The 24,451-nt window shown below is 37.4% G+C and overlaps 1 protein-coding gene across 1 annotated transcript in view; it reads left to right on the forward strand.

Annotated features, from left to right (window-relative positions):
• Positions 1-24,451, forward strand: part of KCNH7 (potassium voltage-gated channel subfamily H member 7) — a 345,986-nt gene that overhangs the window by 311,552 nt on the left and 9,983 nt on the right. Inside the window, exons 12-15 of the mRNA XM_070956966.1 lie at positions 1,652-1,751; positions 5,067-5,069; positions 7,222-7,470; positions 12,392-12,560. Coding sequence (XP_070813067.1) covers positions 1,652-1,751; positions 5,067-5,069; positions 7,222-7,470; positions 12,392-12,560 — 521 coding nt within the window. The remainder of the gene's footprint in view (positions 1-1,651; positions 1,752-5,066; positions 5,070-7,221; positions 7,471-12,391; positions 12,561-24,451) is intronic.

Here is a 24,451-nt window from a genome sequence, read left to right on the forward strand (position 1 = left end):
GATTGAGGGCAAAAGAAGAAGGGGACGACGGAGAATGAGGTGGCTGGATGGAGTCACTGAAGCAGTAGGTGTGAACTTAAATGGGCTCCAGAGGATGATAGAGGACAGGAAGGCCTGGAGGAACATTGTCCATGGGGTTGCGATGGGTCAAACATGACTTCGCAACTAACAACAACAAAACCTTGGACAGAGTGTTAGATAGAAGACCTCCAAGGTCCCTTTCCGCCCTACAATTCCGCCCTACAATGGCATCTACAGAGCTAGTATAATGTAATGGTTAGAAACCGGGAGACGATGTGTTTCTTTGTGCAAAAGGCAGCTGGTGACCTTGGGCCAGTCATTCTCTCTCAACCATAGGAAGGAGGCAAGGGCAAACCACGCTAAACTTCTCTAAGAACTTTTGCCTACATCTTTCCTGTATTGAGAAGACAGATGTGATCAGTCTTTTCTTTTCTATCTTCTATTCTCTTTTGTTTTCTTGTTTTGTTTTGTTATGTTTCTGTTTAGTGAAAAATGTATATCTTGGAAATTCTTGACAAAGAGCAGAAATAATTATTTGAAGAAATGGCACTTACCAAAATAAAAGTGGCTTTTTCAGCTATGAAAGTCACATCTCTGTCATTGGCTCAATGATAGAAGGAAAAATTAGAGAAAGATAAAAGAGCATATAATTTGTCTGCTTTATTGTTACGTAGATCAACTTTTATTGCTGTTATTGTGTAATTAAACATCATAGCTAATTATAATTTACTACTGCATTCCTGTCTGAAGTAATAAACAATCTATAAGAGGTTGTTTTCTTCACTAGCTTATTTTTGAGAACACTCTGTTTTAAAAAGAATAAACAACTTTAAATAGTAATTCAGAGAACAAGATGTAAAGGGGACTTTAGCATTCTAGTGCTTATATCAACATTCTTTTTTTTAAAGAGACATCTCCTCTTCAATATCACCCACACATCTATAAATTATGAGTGAGTCTTACTCAGAAAAGGAATTACTACTATTGTTTTTTTTGCATAGAGACAAAATGCTGGGCATTGGAATGTTCTATTCTTTCTAGGAGAAGTAGGAGAAAAACCATTTCACCAGCCCTCTGAATCAGTGGTGGAATTCTACCGGTTCGGACTGGTTCAAGCGAACCGGTAGCTCCGACGATGAGTTGGGAGCTAACTGGTTCACCCCAACGATCAGATGGGCCCTCCTGCCCGCCTGCGTTATTTTCCTACCTTTATCTCCTCAGCTGATTCGCGCGGCAGAGCCAATTGTGTGACACCTTCATAGAAACTCGGAAGTGAAGATTTCTTCAAACTGTGTGCTTGCACGAAGCGCGCGATCACCAAACCGGTTGTTAAACCGGGAGGATCCCACCACTGCTCTGAATCCTCCATATCCTATTCTTTGTGGGGGCTAGGGAAACCTGACCCTCCAACAGTGTAGAACCATACTTGGGGCCAAGAAGAGAGATTACTTTCCGTCCCCACTTTCTAGGATCAATAGCTTTCCATGATTGAAAAGCTTTCTTTCTATAGAAGGTACCCTTCCATTTATGGACAGTAGAGATCTGAATCCATCTCAAAGTAAACTAACGAAGAGTTGTATAAATAAAGTCTTAATCTATCATATACTATATGGACATCTTCTTTTTCAAGGCTGATCTTGCAATAAGGCGACAGACCACAAATGATTCGGATGGAGACAATGGTAAACTCCGAAGAAGGAAATTGTCTTTTGAAAGTGACATGGATAAAGGTAAGGATGCGTTTATATACTAAATGATGCTTTATGAAAGGATAATCACATAAATCTATGCTAAATTTGTCTTAAGACTCAGAGATCATTATAGTCTGCTCAACATCTTAGTACACAGATAGAACCAATATCTTTTCATCTGGCAAAAATGCCTATTTGACTTACATTTCTTTTACTGCATTTCCATACACATTTACTTGGGAATAACTCCCATTGGATTCAGTGGTGATTATTGCTTAAGTAGACATTATGTGCAATTTCAAGGTTAATGAAATTAAACAATTAGGGATTTATTTTTTTCCTTATTGCCCTTATCATTCTAATCTGATGTATTTCTGAAAGGTTGATACAGTATAAAAGATGTTTTCCAAGTTGCCTGTACCCTACAAGAAACTTTTAGCTCAGTATCTTATTGTTGATAAGTACTGCGTTATCTGTTTCATCAAAGGGCCTCTCTAAAGCATGAAGCCAAAAGAAAAGAGGCAACAAAATCTGTCAAGAAAATGCCTTCATAAACTATTTAAACTGCTCTTCCCTTCTCTTCCCCAATTGAGAAATTGTTGACTGAGATTATGTCCCTGGGTGACCTTCAGTAACTAAATAAATATTAAAACATGCTGAAAAAGAAAAAGTAACTTTCTGGCCTGTATCCATTATGAATTTTTAATAGATCTTGTTTTCAGGATGCCACATAAATTACTGCTATGACTTCACTCCTCCAAGTGCTACACCCCTGCTGATCTACTAAGAATACTGAAAGTCAGCAAAAATTAACTCTTTGGTTTGACTCCAGACTTTCCCATCTGTAAAAGGAAAGACACATTTCATTTGTAAAACAAACAAATAAACAATATGAAACCACGAAGACTCTGTTGGAACAAGAACTATATCTCCACTATTTTGGAGAGGCAACCCTTCACTTCCTTTTCAGAGAACAAATAAATACCAAAATTGCTCTTGTTGTCTCTGCCTCCAGGAAGTTCAGTCTTGCAATTCTCATGTTGGTTTTTGTCTACTAGGCCAGGGGTCTCCAACCCTGACAACTTTAAGCCTGGAGGACTTCAATTCCCAGAATTCCCCAGCCAGGCTTAAAGTTGCCAAAGTTGGAGACCCCTGTACTAGGCTGTGTAAAGTACAAACTATAGTATTTCACATCTAGACCAATTTTAGATCCTGTCACAGTGGGGTACTACATAGTATAACCAGATGTTGGTTTTAACCTATAAAATCCTTTATAGTTTGATACTCAGATACATGCAGGACTTTCTGCTCCATTCAATGTGGCCAGACTGATTAGATCAACCAGGAAAAACCAAGGCATTTGGGACTTTCAGAAGGTTTTGGGGGCTGAGACAAGGCAGCATGGTGAAATAGCCATCTCGTAGAGGGTCAGGCTAGCTCCCTCTTTATTGTAAACTGTTGAAGACCGAGTTGCTCCGTAGAGCTTTCACCTGATTTGATGTTCCCATTTCAGCTCTTTATTCCTGTCTTATTTTATATGGTTTTACCTTTGCATGATCATATTATAATTCTGTTTATTTTTTCCACTGTGGATGGTTTAATTTGTAACTTTTGTGCATAAGCCACCAAGAGTCTTTTTGATTGCAGCATGGAATTCAATCAATCAATCAGTCAATCAATCAAATCCATAGGAACAAGCAAACAGCATATTAAAACTAAAATATACATGGTTAAATAAAATGCTTGTCCCTTGGAAGAGAGCCCTCTTGACTTAAGAAAAAGCTCTTAGTCCGGGGCATTCCCCCTTTTAAGCGACCTTTGTAATCCTGAAGGAAATGATTTATTTGTTCAATTCATGTAGCCATCATGTTGTCAGGGTTCCAAGTAACCCCCCCAACGAAAGAAAACTCCGAGGCTTGAGTTTCCTCAGAGTTACATTTTATTAGAGATGTCATATTGGCACATTTGGAAAAACCCAAATCTGAAAGCTTCTAGGTTCCCCCCCCCAAGGAAAGTTCAAGTCCCCACCCAACACCCACAAGTCCATCACATGGTCCGATCAAAGCACCATCCCAGCTGGAGATGCCTCCCAGTTCCAGCCTTCCAGGTGCAGGGCAAGATGTCCTTGAATCTCTGAGAAAGGAATGTTATTATGACTATATATATCACCCATGCTCCATACAATTCCCCCACCCAATTTGCCACAGTACTAAATGGGGCAGGTCTGAAGGCCCAATACAAAAGATGGCTTCCAGGCCTGGCACATGTAGCCAATGTATGCTGCTGCCTATATTAGGGTAAAATGATCCTAGGTAGCGAACCATCAGATACGGAAATAATAAAAGATACTAGGTTATAAATCCTCTCATGCTCCACCAACCTTATATCACTATCCTCCTAAATCACAATGCTGGCGGTACCTCCCATCCTGGCCCAAGGCCTGAGGGAAAAGGCAAGTGTTAACAGCCTTCCAGAGAATAGGGAACATCTGGATCTCAGATATCATGTAATGTTATTCATCCAGTCATGTCATTTTTAACTTTATAATGGAACAGATCCTTGACCCAAGAGGCTTTTAAATCTTTTTTAAAAATGGCACAAAGGAGACCACAAAACTAGGGAATTACCTAGAAGGGAAGACTTTGCGACTGTGTCAATGAATAACATTTAGATTTAATTAGTTAAAACAGATATATGCGTTTTTCTTCTATTCCTGTGATACCCTTGTTATGAGGTCTTTTTTTTTTCTTTTTAAGTATCAGAAGTTGAAGAGGGGTAGTATCTCTTTGAAATCTTAGCTTTTTTTCTCACTGCGGTAGTTTCTATAGCAACTGTTTCTACATTGGCTTCATACAAAACATTGATAATGCATACTTCCTTTTATCCTTTACCTCTAGTACCTTGGCCATTTAATTTTCCAAGGATAAGACAATTAATTCAGCATTGCAGATTTTCTTCATAAGAAATGTTTGTTCAGCATTAAAAGAAGAGTATTAAAAAATCTTAATCAAACGTCTTTCACAAAAGAAATATTATTTCCGATATTAGCAATACTATAGTTTCTCATATTTCATATACCTTCAGCTTGGTCTTAATTAAATTATTCTAATTTTTCATTAAAGGGATTTTATTTGTTTCGGATGTTTTATCCTGTAGAGTATCTCAGATAGCATCATTTAAAAAAAACACTTCCTATTTCTTGATATAGAACTTGAAGGACCAGGTTAGGGACTGATCTTCCTAAAGAATATTTATAAGGTTACTAAAAGTCAACACCAGCTTGATTAATACATAATCGGTCAATCAGTTCCTTTATATATGGTTCTAGGGGGAGTACTCAGTATTGAAAAACAGAAAGTAAAAGAGGATTTCAAGGAAATGGTGAATTAGAGAAAATTCTATGATATTATTGCCTATAATAATACCTTTCTCTGCTACTTTAGTAGTAGTAATCCCAATTGGTGCTCTTCTTCATAGAATTGTATTAATGGTTGGTTTTTATTATGTGTTTTTTTTATACCACCCATAGTCATATTGTGTAAGATGGACAGCTGAATGAATGAACGAATGAATGAATGAATGAATGAATGAATGAATGAATGAATGAATGAAAATATATTGATGATCTCTAATATAGTCCATATTCAGTCTCCTTTGATTGGGATGAATCAGGATTTATAAGAATCGGGACTTATTAAGATAAACATGAGTCTGCTCTGCCCTAAAATATTTTCTCCTAAACATATTGTAGATCTGGTGCTTAAAAGTTGGGTAGATAAGTAGACAACCAATGGTAGTACTCTTAAGTTTACCAGTGACATAGGGCAAAGCTATAGATAGTCATCTACATGCTTAAACAGCAATGATAAAGTGGAAACATGGCTATTTAAACCTGCCCATAGGAAACTAATTAAGGTAGGCATTTTAGAGCAGAAATGCCTTTATTGCTGTTTAAGCATATCACATACCTGCTGGCCATGATTAAGGAGGAAAATGTAGGTCAGATATTGTCTTGATCACAAAATGGCTGTGATAATCCTTTTCCAGCAGGGCTGGACATACTGTTAGGCAGAATGAGGTTGATAGCTCAAGTAGTAAAATAGGGGAATAATGAAAGGTTGGTAATGGTTATTTATTAAATGAATTAATAACTATGTTTTTAATGTCAGGAATAGTAGAGGTCCTTGTAACAATTACAATTCAGAACAAACTATCCTGGATCATCCAATAGAAATTCTTGGAATTATTAAACAAAGATTTTCTATTAAACATAGGAACAAGGCTTGTGAGATCACAAATTTAAGCTATAACCATCCGGCTTGAGTTATTTGCTTCAGTCCTCAGCTGCACAGAGATTGACAAAATTAGCTACTGATAATTTTAGTAGCTTTATTAAAAGCTGTAAAAGCTACTTATTTACATTTTAGTAAATAAGGGAGAAATGATTTGTTTATGTTTGGGGATAAAAAACTGATTATAAATTGGAGAATTTTAAGGCTGACATCCTATTCATATTTGCAGGATTGTCTATCTGTGCTTAGGAGTTACCATATGTATATAGCATAAAGCTGGTTCAAATCATGTTATTTTAATTAGAGGAAGAGGATATACTATGGATTGGGAATATTATCCATATTTGCATTAAATACTCACTCTATGTTCTAGATACCATTATTCCTAGACTCTCACAAGTGTGTTTTTAAAAATGACTTCACTTTCAAGAACAGAGTTGTTTTGAAAATGTATACAATTGTGTATGAGGAGCAGGGATGAAATCCAGCAAGTTCTGACAGGTTCTGGAGAACTGGTAGCGGAACTTTTGAGTAGTTCGGAGAACCAGCAAATACCACCTCTGGCTGGCCCCAGAGTGGGGTGGGAATGGGGATTTTGCAGTATCCTTCTCCTGCCATGCCCACCAAGCCACACCCACAGAACCGGTAGTAAAAAAAAATTGGATTTCACCACTGATGAGGAGGTAAGCAAAGATTCTGAGCCCAAGGAAGCCAAGAGAAAAAAAATTCAGCTCAATACATTAGTGTCCCAATTTCAATCTAGATCCTGCATATTTTTTCTAATTAAATTATATCAAACTGCTATAGACATTCAAAATAAGCCATTTTCTTAAAAAAAAAAAGTATTCCTAGGAAAGTTTCTTTCCTAGGAATATTTAGAAATGTTTGTTTTTTTTAAAAAAAAATCAGAATGTATTAAATGCTGGGGAAAAAAGATGAGTAATCCTGTACGCAAAAAAAAATTGTTCTCTAATGCATTTATTTGTACTCACCATTGTTTTTTTTAAAAATTCAGCCATGTCCCTTGGGACTAGAGATGAATCGTAGGATCTGCTTGAGGAAATAGATTTAAATCCTACAGGAATGTTCTATAAAAAGACACTGAAGTAACATTATTCTCTGAACAGCTTGCTAAATGGTATCATAATGGACAGTATTCCCCACTTCCCCGAGGACAAGAATAAATAGCATCAATCTAATAATTTCTTTTCTAACAGATTATGACAAAGAAGATGAGAATTCCATGGACAACAACAGGCATTGTGAAGCCATCGAGAAACATTATGTGGAAAAGAGAAGCAGGTCATCATCTTATGTGTCATCTACAGATGATGAGCAGAAACCTTTGTTTTCTGAGATCATAGGCTACACAGCTGGACTAGGCAAGGCTGCAGTGTTGGATTTTGAGGAAATGGTGAATGCAACAGAAAGAATCCAAAGTGATCAACGGAGCCACTCCTGTAAAGGTAAACCCAACAAAGTCTTTTGCCAAAGGTATTCAGATTTAAGAAGTCACGGGACATGGTTAGAATAATCAGACTTTTAACCTTCTAATCAAACATCTCCTTGAAAATAGCAATAGCACTTCGACTTAGATACCGCTTCACACTGCTTTACAGCCCCCTCTAAGCAGTTTACAGAGTCAGCATATTGTCCCCCAACAGTTTGGGTCCTCATTTTACCCACCTCAGAAGGATGGAAGGCTGAGTCAACCTTGAGTCTGGTGAGATCTGAACTGCCAAATTGTAGGCAGCTGGCAGTCAGCAGAAGTAGCCTGCAGTACTGCACTCTAACCACTGTGCCACTGTGGCTCATCTCAAAATAGCCCTTAAGATTAAGTTTATCTCATTTTAGCAGTTAAATTCTTCAAGCCTTAGAGTATTTCAAAAGATATGATATTCTCTTCAATAGATAGTAGCAGAATGGTCATCTTTAAACTGACCATAAAACTCCCAACAGTAAAGGGGTTTTTAATCTCTTTGTTATAAACAAAAGATGAGCAGCGTAGTGGTCTAGTGGTGAAAATACTTGCCTCCCAGTCAGAAGGTTGAGAGTTCAATCCTAATTGGTGGTTGATGTTTCTCTCTGAGGGTGCAAAGAAAAAATAATCTGCTGCAAACTCTGCATAGGCATAAGGAAGGACATCCAGCCAGTAAACGCTCAGCTTCATCCAGTTCCCCAACTCTACCCCGAATTAAGAGATTACAGAGTCGTAAAAAGGAGTTATTTATATATACAAAAGATTCAGAAATTGCCCGAAAGCTATAGAGCAGGCAAAAAAAGAGAAGAAAACTATCCTGTCTTAACAAATCTGCCATATAAAAAAAGCTTATTTGAACCAAGACATAATATTTAATATTCCGTATCCTTCTAAGGTGGGTAAAATGAGGATCCAGATTGTTGGGGGCAATATGCTGACCTCTTATACCTCTTAGGGCTGTGAAACGGTATATAAGTCTAAGTGCTATTGCTGTTGCTATTCAAAGCCAGCTTTTCTGTCAGAGAATTATAGCTGAACCAAATAAGATAAGAGACCATAGGAAACCATCTGTCCATAAAGTGTAATATAGTACAAAGATTAGAACTTCCCATACAATGCAGTTTCTCAAAAATTTCTGGTATTACATGAGTTTTGTTCAAGAAACTAAGATTAGACTAATGAATGATCTGATCGCAGAAGTCTCATGTCTTGTTTCATTTGGTGCTGAGTCTTTGGTTTCTGAAATTAGCCTGTTCCTGTGAAGCCTGAAAACTTGATAGCTCTGACCCAAATTAATGACAGCTGTATTGCTCCACCTGTTGGGAAGGAATCATGCTACCATCCCGTTGTATAAATTAGCTATTATGCTGCTGTTGTTTTAAGAAGTGATAAAGTTGAGTCATAAATAGTCATTGGGGGTTTTTTGCCACTCTGAATTAAGCGAGAGATGCTCAAATATTGCAATTTAGGTTTCAGACACCATTCCAAATTTCAGTATGTAGCAAACATTTACCACATAAGATCAGCACTGAATCAATTTTGCCTCAGATATATAAATTATCTCCAAGCCATTTCATTATGGAATCTTATTGCCAGAACTGTAAGACTGTTGATTAGGAATAACTGAAATGCATGAAGATATGCAAAACATCAAGAGTTCTGTCCCTGCAATATTTCTATACATCCCAATGGATGTGTGTTTTGTTGATTTCTCTCCTTGTATGAATATTTCTGCATACAGAACTTCAGTTTTTAATCCCATATCACTTCATCAAATATCAGGTTACATCAGACCTGGGCATTTTACGGTCCCCGGGTCACATCCGGACCTTTAGCTTTCTGTCCAGCCTGCGTAGACTGCTTTTATTTTGAAGGTGACTGCTATTTTGTGTGTGTGTGTGTGTGTGTGTGTGTGTGTGTGTGTGTGTGTGTGTGTGTGACTGCGCACCTTCACAGCCCTATTAGTTCAGCCCTCCACAGCAGTCTCAGTTTCTCATGTGGTTCCTTGGGAAAATTAATTGCCCACCCCTGAGATACAGAGAGAGAGAGAGGTAGAGCCAATAATGACATTCATCTACCCATAAATTCCCAGTGACTCAGACCTTTATAAATACTACTAATATATATTTGCAATTTGGAAGCTCACCTTTTCCCCGTTTGGTTGCTAGAAATATATCTCGCAGCTATGGCAACACTTTCCAAGGCAACCTAGCAAAACAATCTTCTCTGGGCTATATTTAGCTAGTTTCAGGAGTGTTTTTACTGTGGTCACACACGAACCCAAATAAAATGTCCTTGTTCTTTGGGACACTTAAGAAGTCATCGTCTTTTCTCATTCTTTGTGTGTGTGTGTGTGTGTGTGTGTGTGTGTGTGTGTGTGTGTGTCTGCCTACTTTTAATAATGTTCCATCTAATCAGCAGCATTCTTGTTTGTTCTTGTTAACTGAACTAATTAACAAAATGTGGATGTTTTCTAAACGTACTGAGTATACAGTGTGTAACGATATTTACGTATGCTGGTAGATATGATACTGATAGGTTCATCAGTTTTAGTGATTGTGAGGGGGGAAAAAGCCTAATGATGTGATACCTCATTGTTAATATCCAGGGTAAGGAGTGATATTGGCATTACAGTGGATATTTTTTCCTCACGATGGAAAACCATCTGCATTCATGTGAACTTGCCTGAACTCTCTGAACAGTTTCAGAGGCCTTTGCAAAAAAGCCTGCCAGAAAAATGAATTGGACTGGTGAGCTCCTGCCATGGTGCCAGCTCTATTATTATAGAAGTGCCTGATTTCGATATGTGTACCTAAGACTCCATAACTGCTTTTAAAAAGACCTGAAAGACCTGGTTGTTTACAGTTACTTTACTTGTTTTAGAACAGTCCATGAAGCTTACTGGTTTTTCGATGACATGACTTCTATTTCTGGACCATAGATGGCAGCAAAGAGAATCTTTTGTATCTTTTGCTACTATCTAGGAGTTATTCAGATATTTGCAGATCAGATAGGATCAGCTCTTGCTGATGTTTGATCTTGTTGAGCATTTTTATTTCAGTCTTGTTTTTCCATTTGTTTTGTGACAATATTTTTAAGGTGTGAAGAGAACATAAGGAAAAGGCTGTGCACCTTGAGAGCTCATATATAAATATTTATATAAAGAAACCAGTTTTTTAAAGTATAAATAAAATGCTTTGACTGAATAAAAGCAAACGTAACCCTAGGAAATTACAGTCTGTGGAAAGGAGTGTAACTAAGGAGTATGGTTGGGTTTTGTTTGGGGAATGTCAAAGTTTTCTTCCTTGTACTTCTGCTTTTCTTTCCTGGAAATGAAAATAATGCAGAGGAATTGATTCAGAGCAAAAAGATAAATAAAGGAAAAGCTATTATTTTCCATCTGTTTTTTGAGGCTGAAAATTGCATTGTTGGGCAACTGCTGTTGATCGATCAATAACCTAGATAGGAAGACAGATCAGTGAGTATCTGACTATTTTTTCCCAGATTTCCCCCAATCAACAAACAGCGTGCCCTGCTTCCTGTTATGTCCATAGATGCTTCTTCTGTTGTACTGTCACCCTACAAGGTAGACCAGACTAAGAAACAAATACCATATAGGTCAGGACTACTTTTACTGTAATAAAAGGGGAGAGAAGGGGAGGGCCTTCTCTGTGGGAGCCCCTGCCCTTTGGAATGATCTGCCCCCAGAAATTCGTAAAATCTCTGATCTCCTTGTGTTTCGCTGTGCCCTCAAAACCATGTTGTTCCGCCAGGCTGGGCTATCAATGTAAAGATTTTAATTGGTTTTAAATGGGATTTTAAATTTGGGGTTTTATAAATTGGGCCTATTATTTAATAATTTTAATTATTTTTAAATTTAATTATTTTTAAATCTGTCTTTATGTTTTTAATTAGGCTGTACACCGCCCTGAGTCCTTCGGGAGAAGGACGGTATAGAAATAAAATAAATAAATAAATAATAAAATTTGGCAAGTTTGAATGTGCTTCCCCCTCCCTCACTTTATCTTCATATGAACTAAGAAGGGGCTTGTCTGAGACGTTTTCCCAAATTAGTTTCTTGGAACCAGCTCAATTCCTGTTTATCTAATTATTATCTTGGTAACAATAACTGTCCTTCACAGCAATTCCTTATTCCCTTTACTTGCAATGTATTCAAAAGTACTAGTAGCAGTAGCAGTAGCAGATCTCAGGCTTCTTCAAGATTATATGTGTTTGTCCTAAGCCGCTGTGGCTGTTCAGGCGCTCTCAGCTCAGATGCTTTTATCATCAGCTGCTTTTTGCAAGGCCCTCTATATCGCAACACTGTAAGAGAATGATCTGATCCAGACTTCCACCTCAATTAGCCACTAATATCTGGATATTTAATCCCAAACCAGTTATTCTGGCTGTCATTGTCTGTCATCCTTAATCAGCCCCAGCATCTCTATCAATAAACTTGCTCAGATTCACTGAGAATGTCTGATGCCCAGAGATCATGGGGGGAAAAAATATTCTCCTGTAACTATAGTTCTTTTTGTGGTAGTCTGTGCATTCACACAATCCATCCATCTTCTCCACGTTAAATGCCTACCGTGGTAAGGAATCTGAGATGCTGTGAGAATCTCAACCATTCAGAGGGAACAAGGGAGGAAATAAACCCAGGAGTATCTGGATAAGGGATTGTACTTTCCTTCTCAAAACTTGCTTTAGCTCTACAAAATTCTAAGAGTGGCTTCTGCACAGGGAAATTAACCTTGTGTGTGAGTGTGCTGGTGGCAGGCGAAAGACTACAGTAACAGATAAGCAACCTCTTCGTATCGCATGGATTAGAAATATAAGAAACAGACATAAAATAGGCTATCTGCATTAGGCTAACTTTCACTTTCATTCACCGTTTTGACTGGCAGATCTCAGAGACAGAAGAACCTGGGAGGAAGATCAGAGCAGAAGTCACCAAGAATCATCCTGTCCATCCGCATTACCTCATGTCACCTGGGGAATCTCTGAAACAGAAAGTGAAATCAACTATGGTGAAGTGGAACAGAGGCTAGATCTACTTCAAGAGCAACTCAGCAGGTAACTCAAGAGCATGAAGAAAAAAAGCAAAGCTGGATTTTCAGTAGCTTTGATATTGACAGTAATGTTGACATCTCTCTTGTTTTCAAACTAGATCCATGCCACTGAATAATATAACACTATTATGTAGTCTCAAAATGGCCTGAGGATGAAGATAAGAAGCATCCTCTTGTGGCTACCAGTAGTAAATGTAGTTTTTGTGCATACGTCAGATTTGAACTGAGGATTTCCTTCTTTATAGTGTGATCTTTTAGCTGCATATCAGCATATAGCTTAACCTGGCCTGTCATGTGTAGAGTTTTCCCAGCAATCAATCTACTGTTCTCACTGATAAACACACACACACACACACACACCTATTTTTGCTCGTTAAGCATCTTCCCAAACCATGATGTGTTTGGTTGGTATTACCTTCCTGAACGTTTTATGGTGTGGTTTTTAGGTATTCAGTACTCCATGGAATTCCTCTACTGTTCATTAAGCTGTCGAAGATCATTTTGGCATTTTTTGTAACTCTTGATTTGTTTCCAGATCTATCAGTGAGGAGCAAAACTTGTGCCCTAGTTACATTTTTCTCAGTTCAAGTCCCACTTTACCCACATTCCTTGGGAATAAAAAATAGCATATCCACAGTGATCTCACATATTAACTTCATCAAAACTAGGACAAAACTTGGACAGCTGCTAGCTCAAGGAGCTTCTCAAAGATCCTGAATTAGAAAGTAAAGTTTAGTTCATTATTCTGAAGGGTTCTTGGCTGAGTCAAAGAAATATACCAAAGCTGTTCCATTTATAGAGGAATTAAATAAACATTTTTATGGAAACTAAGAACAGTTTCATGCTTCAGTTGAATGGTTTGGTGATCTAACATTGTAGTGGAGATCTCTAACTGGGCTGTGGTTTCAAATGTGGATGCTTTCACTTTTTAAGAAACATTTGAAATAAAGATTGTAGCAAATGCAGCTAGTGAAAGACAACAAAGCAGATTTTCCAAGTTAACAGCAGTGCACTCAAAGGCTTGCAGAGACTTGTTAGAGGAAATCAGGGAATACGTAAATCAAACTGTTACAAATGAATGAAATTAAAGCTGTTTTTTGCTACATTGGTTGACAGGGTTATTGAGGAAGAAAACCTATTGACCAGCATAAATTCATTGTGAATTCTTGATAGCATAAAATGAAAGCGAATCCAAGAGAGAGTATAGCAACATGATTGTGACTGTACACCATTAATATCTGTTCAGCAGATTTTTTTAAAAAAAAAATCCTTCAAAGAAAAAAGTCAGAGGCATATCAGGAGATGATAGAGTGGGTGGGAGTAGTTAGCAAATATTCCTGTCAACATAAATAAGATTTGTTCATCCTGCCATTTCACTGTTGTAATTGCCCCTCACTGGGCTATCCCTTCGAATGCTTACCAAGGAGGATTCAACTCTTGAGCTGAAAGAGATCATCAATTTTTGTCAAGCAGTATCTTATGTGCAATCGGATCAATCATGTTTTATTGATTATTAACACTATTATTTCAATTGTAATTTTATTCTTGAAAGCTGCCCTGAATGCCATGAAGCAGTAGAACAGAAAAGAACTTTAAGTACATGCATTTACAATCAATTTATATGATATCCGATGTACACATTTGAGTATTAAAACCAACAGATTAAAAACAACACAAAAGAAAAATAAGGCTGACCAATCAATCAATCAAGTTTCAAATCACCATAGATGGGCTCATCCAGCATGTGGCCCCTCTCTGGGGGAAAATCAAGGCCTTCAAGACCAATGGCCAATGCCATCAGGACCATCCAAATCTTAAGGGGAAGACTATTCCAGAGAGCAGGTACTACAACAGAGCATGTCTTCTGGGTCCACCACATGATTCTGTTTTATAGAGGAGATACATGCCATGTCCACCCTGTTGGATCTCATGGGGTGGATAGAATCAATAAGTGATAAGTACTCTACAAGACCCAGTCCTATACTGTACCATGAAGGGCTTTATAGGTGATAATCCACACCTTAAATTGTATCCAGAAGCCTAAATAATCATTGCAGAAAGTCTAGCAACATCTATTATGGTTATTCTTTCTGTGGATGATTGCCATGTCACTCTGTTGGTTCTCTTTTGGAGTAATTAATGAGCAGCCTATCACTGAGGGGTCCAACTATCACATGAAGAGCCAGTTTGGTCTAGTGGTTAAAGCATCAGGTTAAAAACCAAGTACCATGAGTTCTAGTCACACCTTAGGCATGAAAGGCAACTGGGTGACCTTGGGCCAATCACTCTCGGACAAACCCAGTTAATTTGTGGGGGAGATAGGAGGAGGAAGGAGTATAGGCATGTTTGCACCTTCGGTTATTTATACAAAATAAAAAGGGTGGGAACAAATAAATAAATATACCTCATTGCATTTAATTCCAGGACTGTTCATTTTTCTGTTTGGAGAACTATGTTGCTGCCAAAGGAAAAAAATAAGTGGCTAAACATCTATTCCTGCCATTCCAGATACTATTTATGAAGCTTTTCAAGGCTTCAGAGGTTGCTTTGCTTCAACAAATATCGAATGGAAGCAGCTTTTTAAAGTGAAGCGCTGAATCGGAACAGGACTCTGTATCAGTGCATTAGGATTGGCGTGCTGCTTTGATCTTGACAATAAAAAAAATGCACATGCAAAAGACTTCTTTTTCCTCTAGATCAAGACAGTCGATTAAAGCAAATCAGTCCACTTCAATGCTTTGATTTAAAGCACTGAGTCAAGCTGATTTGCTCTTTGGAATTATATTCCAGCCAAGCTATACACATTTAATATATCCCTTTTGCAAAATATTGTATAGATTAGATTTCTTTTCTATGTATTTTCTACATTCCATCGTCTCACATTGTCAGGGGTGTCGAACTCGATTTCATTGAGGGCCGCATCAGGGGGGCCAGGTGGTCATGGTCAGTTCGACATCACTCATGTTGTGGGCATCTGGGTGGCCTGGGCAGGGCTGGGGGGATCCTTTGCCAGTGAAAATGGAGCTTGTGACCCTCCCGGGCTCCGATTTGCTGGCAGAGGCACTGCGGGCCAGTCCTCCACTGTTTCCAAGATGGCCCCACAGGCCAGAACTAAGCACCCCACGGGCCAGATTCGGCCCACAGGCCTTGAGTTTGGTTTAATACATTACTGTAAGGCTGTGTTGGTTAAGGACCATGCTTTTGGCATTCTTCAAGTCTGAATAACTTGTCTGAAATGGTTGCCTGGTCAAGCAGGAGGTTGGACTGGAAGACTTCCAAGGTCCCTTCCAACTCTGTTGTTCTGCTAAATATTTCTGTTAAGTAAGATTAAGAGATGCTGAATGCTCATATAGCCTACTCCAATGTGTACTTGGATCCATGTCAGAGAATTCAGAACATATCTGTTTCATCCAATAGCATTATTGTTGTTGTTTTTTTAAATGGCTATTACGGTCAAAATAATAATGTGGAACAATCCCCAGAAAAGTATGAGGCATGATAAAATATATTTATTCTCAGCTTACTACCAATTGCATGAGCATTTAGCATATTTTGTCTACATTTCAGAGCAGCCAAATCAAATGTACCCAAAAATTAATACGAAAAGCATTTGGAAACTTTTTTTTTTTTTACCAATCTACACATTTCTGGTACATAAATATGGCAATGTTTTGTTGCTTTCTCAGCATCAGCAAAGTATCTGAAGTTATTTGGAACTCTTTTATGCAGTCAATTAATACAGGAGATAGCATTCTTTGAAACTGATTTAATTTTTAAACATTTATATTAATTGATACAATTAATTGAAAGCTATAACTGCATAAATGCAGATTAGCATAACCACAAAGTTAATAAGCTAGCAATAAAAAACTAAACAGGGAAAAGAACGGGGGGGGGGGGGAAGCCTCAGTAAAAAATTGTCCCGTATGCTCAAAAAAAAAAAGTTGGCTTGTATTAACTTAATTACACTTTGTTTAATTTGAGCTTCTACTGATTTATTAGAATAGGACTTCCAAGCTGATGTAAATAGCTAATATCAGCTTCATTAACTATTTATTAAGTAAGTTATTCACTTGGAAACTAGAGATAATCTCTGCACAGCCTTTGTGGAGCTTCAGAAGTAGCAATTGCATCACAACAAATGTCAAAGTTGAATATACAGCCAAGAAGTACTCCACATGAAATGAAACTCATTTTTTTTTTTAATTCTGGAAAGCTTGTAAGAACAGCTTCGTATTTAACACTGATCTAAAGTTATAATACACAGAAGTGTACAAACTAAATTTAGGATGTGCAAACTAAATTTAAGAAAGGCAGAAGCAGCTCAGTATCACATTGCTAGCATCTGATGGATAATAGAACAGGCAAAGAGGTTTGTTTAAAGACTATTTTTGCTTTATTGATTACACAGTGGCTTCTGGTTGGATAGACCACAACAAATTATTGGATAGTCCTTAAAAAGATGGAAGTCTGGGTCAACTACCTGCTTCTTCAAGAACTTATATGGTGACTAGTAAGCACAGTTAGAATGCAATATGAAATAAGTAAATGGTTCAAAATTGGGAAAGGAATGACAAGACTATGCACTGTTATTTAATTATATACAGAATGTATTGCGAGAAATAATGTAGTAGCAAAAACAGAAAGTAAAAGTAAAGTTGTGGGGGAAAATATTGACAATACAAGCATAATACAAGCCGTCCTGAGTCTTCGGAGAGGGGCGGCATACAAATTGAATAAATAAATAAATAAATAAATAAATAAATAAATAAATAAATAAATAAATAAATAACTTATAATAAGTTTAGAGTCCCTTGGGAGTTGGGCGGCATAGAAATGCAACAAAATAAATAAAATAAATAAATAAATAATCCTTTTTAAAAATATAGTAAACCCATCTTTGGTAAAAAAGACTCCATCCAGTGGTGGGATTCAGCCAGTTTGGGCCAGTTTGGGTGAACCAGTAATTAAATTGCTGGCTGACGCCATCCCGCCCCTTCCAGGAGTCCCCACATGCTCCATTTTGGCTCCCAGATAAGTGCAGGGAGGCCCCAGACGGGATACGGAGGGGGTGGCACGGGCCCCCGGGGCCCTTTTTTGCTCCTAGAAGGTTGCAGAGAGGCCTCCTAGGCCCAAAATGCCCCCTGCAACCCGTTGTTGCTCCCAGGAGGCTGCAGGAGGCCTACTAGGCTCAAAATGAGGTGCAGGGGGGCAGTGCATCCCCCCTATGGCCCATTTTTGTTCCCAGGGGAGTGCAGGAGGTCAAGTGCTGCCTGTCACACCCCCTGGCCACACCTACCATGCCCAAGCCAAGCCAGCCAGTCATTAGGAAAGAGAACCGGTTGTTAAATTATTTGAATCCCACCACTGACTCCATCTGATTTCTGTTGATAAAGAATCAATATGACACAGTTCTGAATAGAAATATAAAAACTGCTAGTTAATGAACTTGAACTCTCTACACATTTTCTCTTTTATATCTTGAAGAGATAATATATTATTTTGTTTAATTTATTTAAGTCCAAAAGGCAATAACTTGCTAGATTACCTTTTCCCAAACACTGTTATCTTATTACAGTGTGTGTGTGTTTTTAGGAACACAAAGCATATTATATTTATCTTCAATTGAAGCCAAAAACCTATATTAATTCCCATTAATGAGATGTCCTGAGCAATAATACTTATCTTTTCATCCAAAAATGGTGATATAGTGTATTTCCTGGTAATACAACAACAAAAACTTTGATTTCATTTCATTTAGGAAAATCTTTATTATTCAGAAAAGATTATTTAAAGAATGCATATATTTTTCATCAGATAAAAGGAGTATTTACTGGAGCATCGTCTAAAATGATAACAGTATCTTTAATTACTAAATAACTTATTTCTATCACAGAATAGAAAGATTAAAAAACAATATTCCTACATTCAGAAGAAAATAAAGCACATTCCTGTTGGGAAAGATTAATAGAGTATGAATATCCATGAAAAAGTCATATATGTATTATTGTATAAACAAAAATGTGAAATCACAGCTGCTAGTTCTTCAGGTTGTGTTGACCTTCATCGCATCTAGTTATGTATTATTATGGTTGGTCACACAGTCAGCCAAGTGTTTAGACTGGATTTGGCATTTTTGTCTACCTATTGAGTCCTTCCCAAGGACCTGGGATAGGGAGATGTTGTTGTTTAATGATATTAAACATATCATTGAAGGATGTAAGCTGTTCCAAGTAAAGCTGCTTTTTGCAATTGACTAATAATAATGATTTTGTCAATGCCAGTGGCATATACGTGGTGCTCCAGAAATTCTGGGATTGCACTCAAGGTACTTTTTACTATTGGTACTACCTTTGCTTTCTTTGGTGATAGTCATTCTACTTCTATTTGCAGGTCTTTATATTTTGTTATTTTTCTCCAGTTCTTTATCTTCTCTTCTATTGTTTTCAGGTACTGTCCCATCCACTATCCATTTTTTTCCTCTTTCCTATCAACATTTGTTAAATTTAGGGTGTTATGTGGTAGGTCCTTGTCTGTTCAAATGCTGAAATCCCAGAACACTTTAGCTTCTTCATTTACTATTATTTTGTCTATTTTATGCCCTACCAGTTCTTGCTTGCAGGCAATTGGTATTTGTTGTATTTGAAGATGCCTTTTTTTTTTGGACAGGAACATAAAGATGTAAAATATTTTTCAGTTGCCTCATTATTATGAAATGATTTCTAAATAAAATTGGATAATTTCAAAATACAGAAACTCACAATAGAAAATACAGAAACTAGATGAAGGGTTCAGAATTACTCTCCCAAACCATATTATTAATTTTTTTTGTGTATTATCCTTAATATCACTGGAGAAAGCAATTATGTTGGTTAGAGTTAGTGGTAAAAGGAAACCAGGCCATCAAAGAATGCAATAGCTGGACACCATCAAAGCTGACAACAACCAGAGCATAGAAAAACTCAAAGAAGGATTTCAAGATCCAAAGATGTGCCAACAGTTGGACATGACTTTAATGGATAACATCATCATCATGTCCTTAATAAAATTATGGAAACAAAATATCATAATATTCATGCCCATGTGACTATGCATGAATATGGGCCATATTTCATTTCATTGTTTGTGGTGAACCTCAATGGTGGAACACTGAGGGGGCCTATTAGTTATAACCTTATAGGAGAGCCAATACTTTCCAGATCAAAACAAACTGACTGGCCTTTCTCAGTTTCCTCCAGAATTCCTACAATCAATATGTTCACCTGGCAAAAGTGAGATCCCAGAAACATTTTATCCTTAATTATCTTTCAGTTTGGAAATCTCTGGACACCCTGTCAAGATATTCTGTTCTTGGCTGCATCGGAATATATAGCATTAATAGTGCCTTAATAGTTTTTCTATATTCTCTGCTCTTGAGAAGGACAGTCATCACATCTGTCTTAGCAACTGCCAACACGCCTCTCAGTGAAGGTGCAAAAATGTTCTTGGCCGCACTCCAGGCAGGTAACCAACAAAGTCCTCCTGATAATCAAAGCATCCTGTAATCACCTGCTCCCGGTTCTAGTAATAGCCATTAACGTAGCAATTATCTGGATATAAATTGTGGAGGAATGCCGCAGGCTGCCAGCATCCATTTGACTGCAATGCCATCATGGCCTGAAGACTGAAAGCTACTATAGAGACATCATTTTCTTACAACCATGGAAACACCTTTCCTTAGGGCAAAGATTGGCTGGAACACAAAGTTCTGTAAAGAGCTGTACGTGGTTAATGCAGCCTCATCTTTGGAGTCTTTACCCAACTCCTTAACACATTTCCCTTTTTTTGACCTGAGGGAACTTCTCAAAAGCAGATTATGATGTCACACTGGGATACGCTCCCCTCACTCAAGGTTTAAACTCTTTTTCTGCTCCTAAAATGGTTATTTGGATCCTGCCTCAAGATAAATCAGATTATTTCAATAAGATTTGTTACTGAATGATGATAAAACTGATCAAATATGTGCTGTTTAATCTAATGCCTTTGTCTTCAAGTTCAAGTAAGCAGTGGCCCTACCAGAATGTATAATTTAGAAAGAAGCTGCATATGTTTTAATATCAGAATAGATACACAAGTACCAAAGAGGATAAGTTAACATTGTAAGTAGATAATACAATTGCTCTCTGACGGCCCCAAAATGGAAAATCTGATGGTCTGGAACAGCCTTCAGTAGAATGCTGCTTCTTTTATTCATACATGGCATATTTAGTAAGAAAAGAAAATTGGCAGTTTTCATTCTGAAAGTTTCTTCCACAATACTTCATCCTTAAAATTGTGTAAAAAGCTGTCGAGGTCTAGAGGTATGCTTTAAAATGAGGTGACCCTGGAAGATGACACTTTTTTTCAGTATGCCAACATTTCATTTTATCAAAAGAAACTTTGAAAAGCTGAAGTTAGGTGGAACACAGAACCAAGTTGTTTACCAGGAATAAAAATAAGGAGGCAAAAGCATTAAATTTAATCCACGTCCATTTGCAAAGAGGGGAGGAATGTTTTGATGATTTCAACTTCACATTTAAATTGTGTTTGAAAATATTCTGGAAATCTTTTCCTTTTTTCCAATGGCATGATGATTCCATAGGCATCCCTGGGAATGGTGAGGAAATGATGAAATGTATGTATATGGCAACATTTCTGCAAGCTACATGAATTACGATCTTGTGTCCAATGGGACATAAGTACAAAAGGCCAGGACTTGCATCATGATACTGCCATGAATGTTGTATCATTTTTTGCCATCGTGGTTATATGTATATCCATATACATATGGATATACCACAAAAAATACAGTATCTCTCTCCCTTTTGTAGCAAAACAAAGTTTTTTGCCAGCAAATAGGGCACTTAGGGGAACCTGTTTGGCAAACCTGGGCAAATTCCTTCTGATGCCCTTTAAGGGGTGATTTTCATATTGCTATGCAATCAACACAAGTTTTCCTGTTCAAGTCTGGGATTCTGTACTGGCTAGCTGGTACAGTTTGTTCCAAGTCAATAGAATAGAATAGAATTCTTTATTGGCCAAGTGTGATTGGACACACAAGGAATTTGTCTTGGTGCATATGCTCTCAGTGTACATAAAAGAAAAGATACATTCATCAAGAATCATAAGGTACAACACTTAATGATAGTCGTAGGGAACAAATAAGCAATCAAATCATATTAGGAAACAGTCAATATAAAACTTAAGGATATCAGCAACAAGGTTGCAGTCATTCAGTCATAAGTGGGAGGAGATGGGTGATAGGAATGATGAGAAGATTAATAGTAGTGCAGACTTAGTAACTAATTTGACAGTGTTGAGGGAATTATTTGTTTAGCAGAGTGATGGCGTTCAGGAAAAAATGTCAATTCATTATAGAATTTCAGGTTCAGTGGAGGTGAGAGAATATAAATGCTAACTATTAAAAGAAAGAAAACACTTTTAACCTTTGTACTAATCATTACAGAAAATGGCATTCAAGTTTATTTTTCACTTTTCAGTGTTAGGATCATTACTAACAAGAAGGGCACTGCCGCCGCCCCCCCCCCCCCTTTTTTTTTTTTTGCCACTATATTAGCTTTTTATCCTAGTAAAATAATTCATCTGACCCAATAGTGGCAGTCCAAATTTTAGGTAAACATGTAATATTGTGTGCTCTAAATACTTTTTTTTTTAATTCATTCCCCAAGGAAACCAGTGTTCTAGCTAGCAACATTCCAAGAAATAACAAGAAAATGTCATCCACTTATCCCATCTATTAGGGTTTCCATTAGATAGTAATGAGGATTGTCTGCTGTGATTCTTCCTTTTTAGATGGCATAGAATTAGTATGTGACCCAAAACTATCAGGATGTTTATTATCTACAGTACATCAACATATAAATGAATTCCCTTATTAAAAAGATTGTGCCTTATTAAGTATAACATTGTTTCTGAATATCTGTTCTGCTTTCAAACTGTGTGAGATTCTCCATTTGCTTGTGTTTTATAAGTCTGTTTATATGTACATCCCCCAGATCTCAATGAAAGTTTCTCCTATGAGTGCATAAAGGTGGGTATCCAAAGATTGTTCTCTAACTTTTCTGTTTGTATTAGCAGTAGGGTCAAAAAGTCAAGATGTTGGTTGCAACCACACAACTGAACCTTCGGCCCTCAGTCAGGAGGTTGTGAACTCTGTCTCAACTGTTTATTTTACCAATCCATCCCTTCTTGAACCGATTTACTCTGCCATTGTAGTAGCCTCCTTTAGCTACTGTTCTTGAAATTCTGAGAAGTGGATTTCATCTGGTTAAATTTTAAGGAATCAGAAGTAGAGCTTGAGGCTACTTTGGCTGCATAATTTAAGCCACTGTCCAAGATCTCCTGTTTCACAACTAGAATTTTTGGACCAGTTGCCATTTTGTGTTAATATAGAAAGGGCATTTAAATGAGTTTAGAGGGAGAGAATGCTTTCATCATTAAGGTGGTGTGCAGGTGAGACTACCCTGTTTTCCCAAAAATAAATCATCCCCTGATAATAAGCCCAATCGGGCTTTTGAGCGCATGCGCTAAAATAAGCCTCCCCCCGAAAATAAGCCCTCCCCGAAAATATTTAAACGCAGAGCTGGAAATGAGGTAAGATGGTAAGAGGAGCCTCATCTTTCTCCATGTGCCCCAAGAGCCTTGGTAGTACAGTGGTCTAAGGCACCCTGTTATTAAGCTAGTTATTAAGACCAGCTGCCTGCAATTACTGCAGGTTCGAATCTCGCCAAAGCTCAAGGTTGACTCAGCCTTCCATCCTTTCTAAGGTAGGTAAATTGAGGACCCAGTTGTGGGGGCAATAAGCTGACTTTGTATAAATATACAAAAGGATGAAGGCTATTGCTGAGCACATTGTAAGCCGCCCTGAGTCTCCAGAGAAGGGCGGCATATAAATCAAATTAAAATAATAATAATAATAATAATAATAATAATAATAATAATAATAATAATAATAATAATACCTCCCCCAAAATAAGGCCATGCACTTATTTCAAGGTTCAAAAAAATATAAGACAGGGTCTTATTTTCAGGGAAACACGGTACTTTTAGTTACTTGTTAGAAAAAAAAAAGCCGTAAACTTTTTAAAAAATTGTATAATTCTTCAGGACAGATATGATGGTTGATCCCATTGCAATGCAATTAGATTGCAAAACAAAATGAAACCTTACCTGCTTAAATTCATGAAGTAATGTTTGAATCTGAATGTCAATTCAAAAGAACTGAGTTGCTGGGACAATTATAATATTTAACTTAATAGGCATCCATGCCATTAGGGAAAACTGTTATCAACCAAAAGAAATAAATTACTTGCTCTAAAAACTTTGGTTAAAACTCATCACCGGTCTGTGGGGAAAAAAATACTCTAAATGCCATGCACGCTGTCAAAACAAATCTGAAAGGTCCAATAGAGCAAGATGTTGTAAATAACATTCCTATAATTAGAAAAATTCCTACTTATTACTGTAGATTAGAAGGAAAAGGTTCGTTTTAAAACTATTTGTACCGTGTTATTCGCTACAAAAAATTCTAACAAGTAAAAAATGGAACTGCGTTTGTTTGAAAAATCACTAGAAAAAATAGGTCTGTTTTAAATAGTAGGAAAAAAATCAGAATCTCCCTTGAGGAAAGAATAACAATTATCTAATTTAATTTGGACATGGGCCATCCAACATTAGTGTCTTAGGATCAGCCCTAAGATTGGGAGATCCTAAAGCAGAGGTGTCAAACTGGCAGCCCACAGGCCGGATGTATCACATGCAAGCCATACCCGCCTCAGCAAAGGGGAAAAATGTTGCGATACATCACGTGACAGCAACGTGACGCCGCAAGTTTGACACCCGTGTTCTAGAGAGAAG

The sequence above is a fragment of the Pituophis catenifer genome, unplaced genomic scaffold (genome assembly GCF_029215685.1).
Source record: "Pituophis catenifer annectens isolate HBS135680 unplaced genomic scaffold, rPitCat1.0.hap2 SCAF_1, whole genome shotgun sequence".
NCBI classification, from domain to species: domain Eukaryota; kingdom Metazoa; phylum Chordata; class Lepidosauria; order Squamata; family Colubridae; genus Pituophis; species Pituophis catenifer.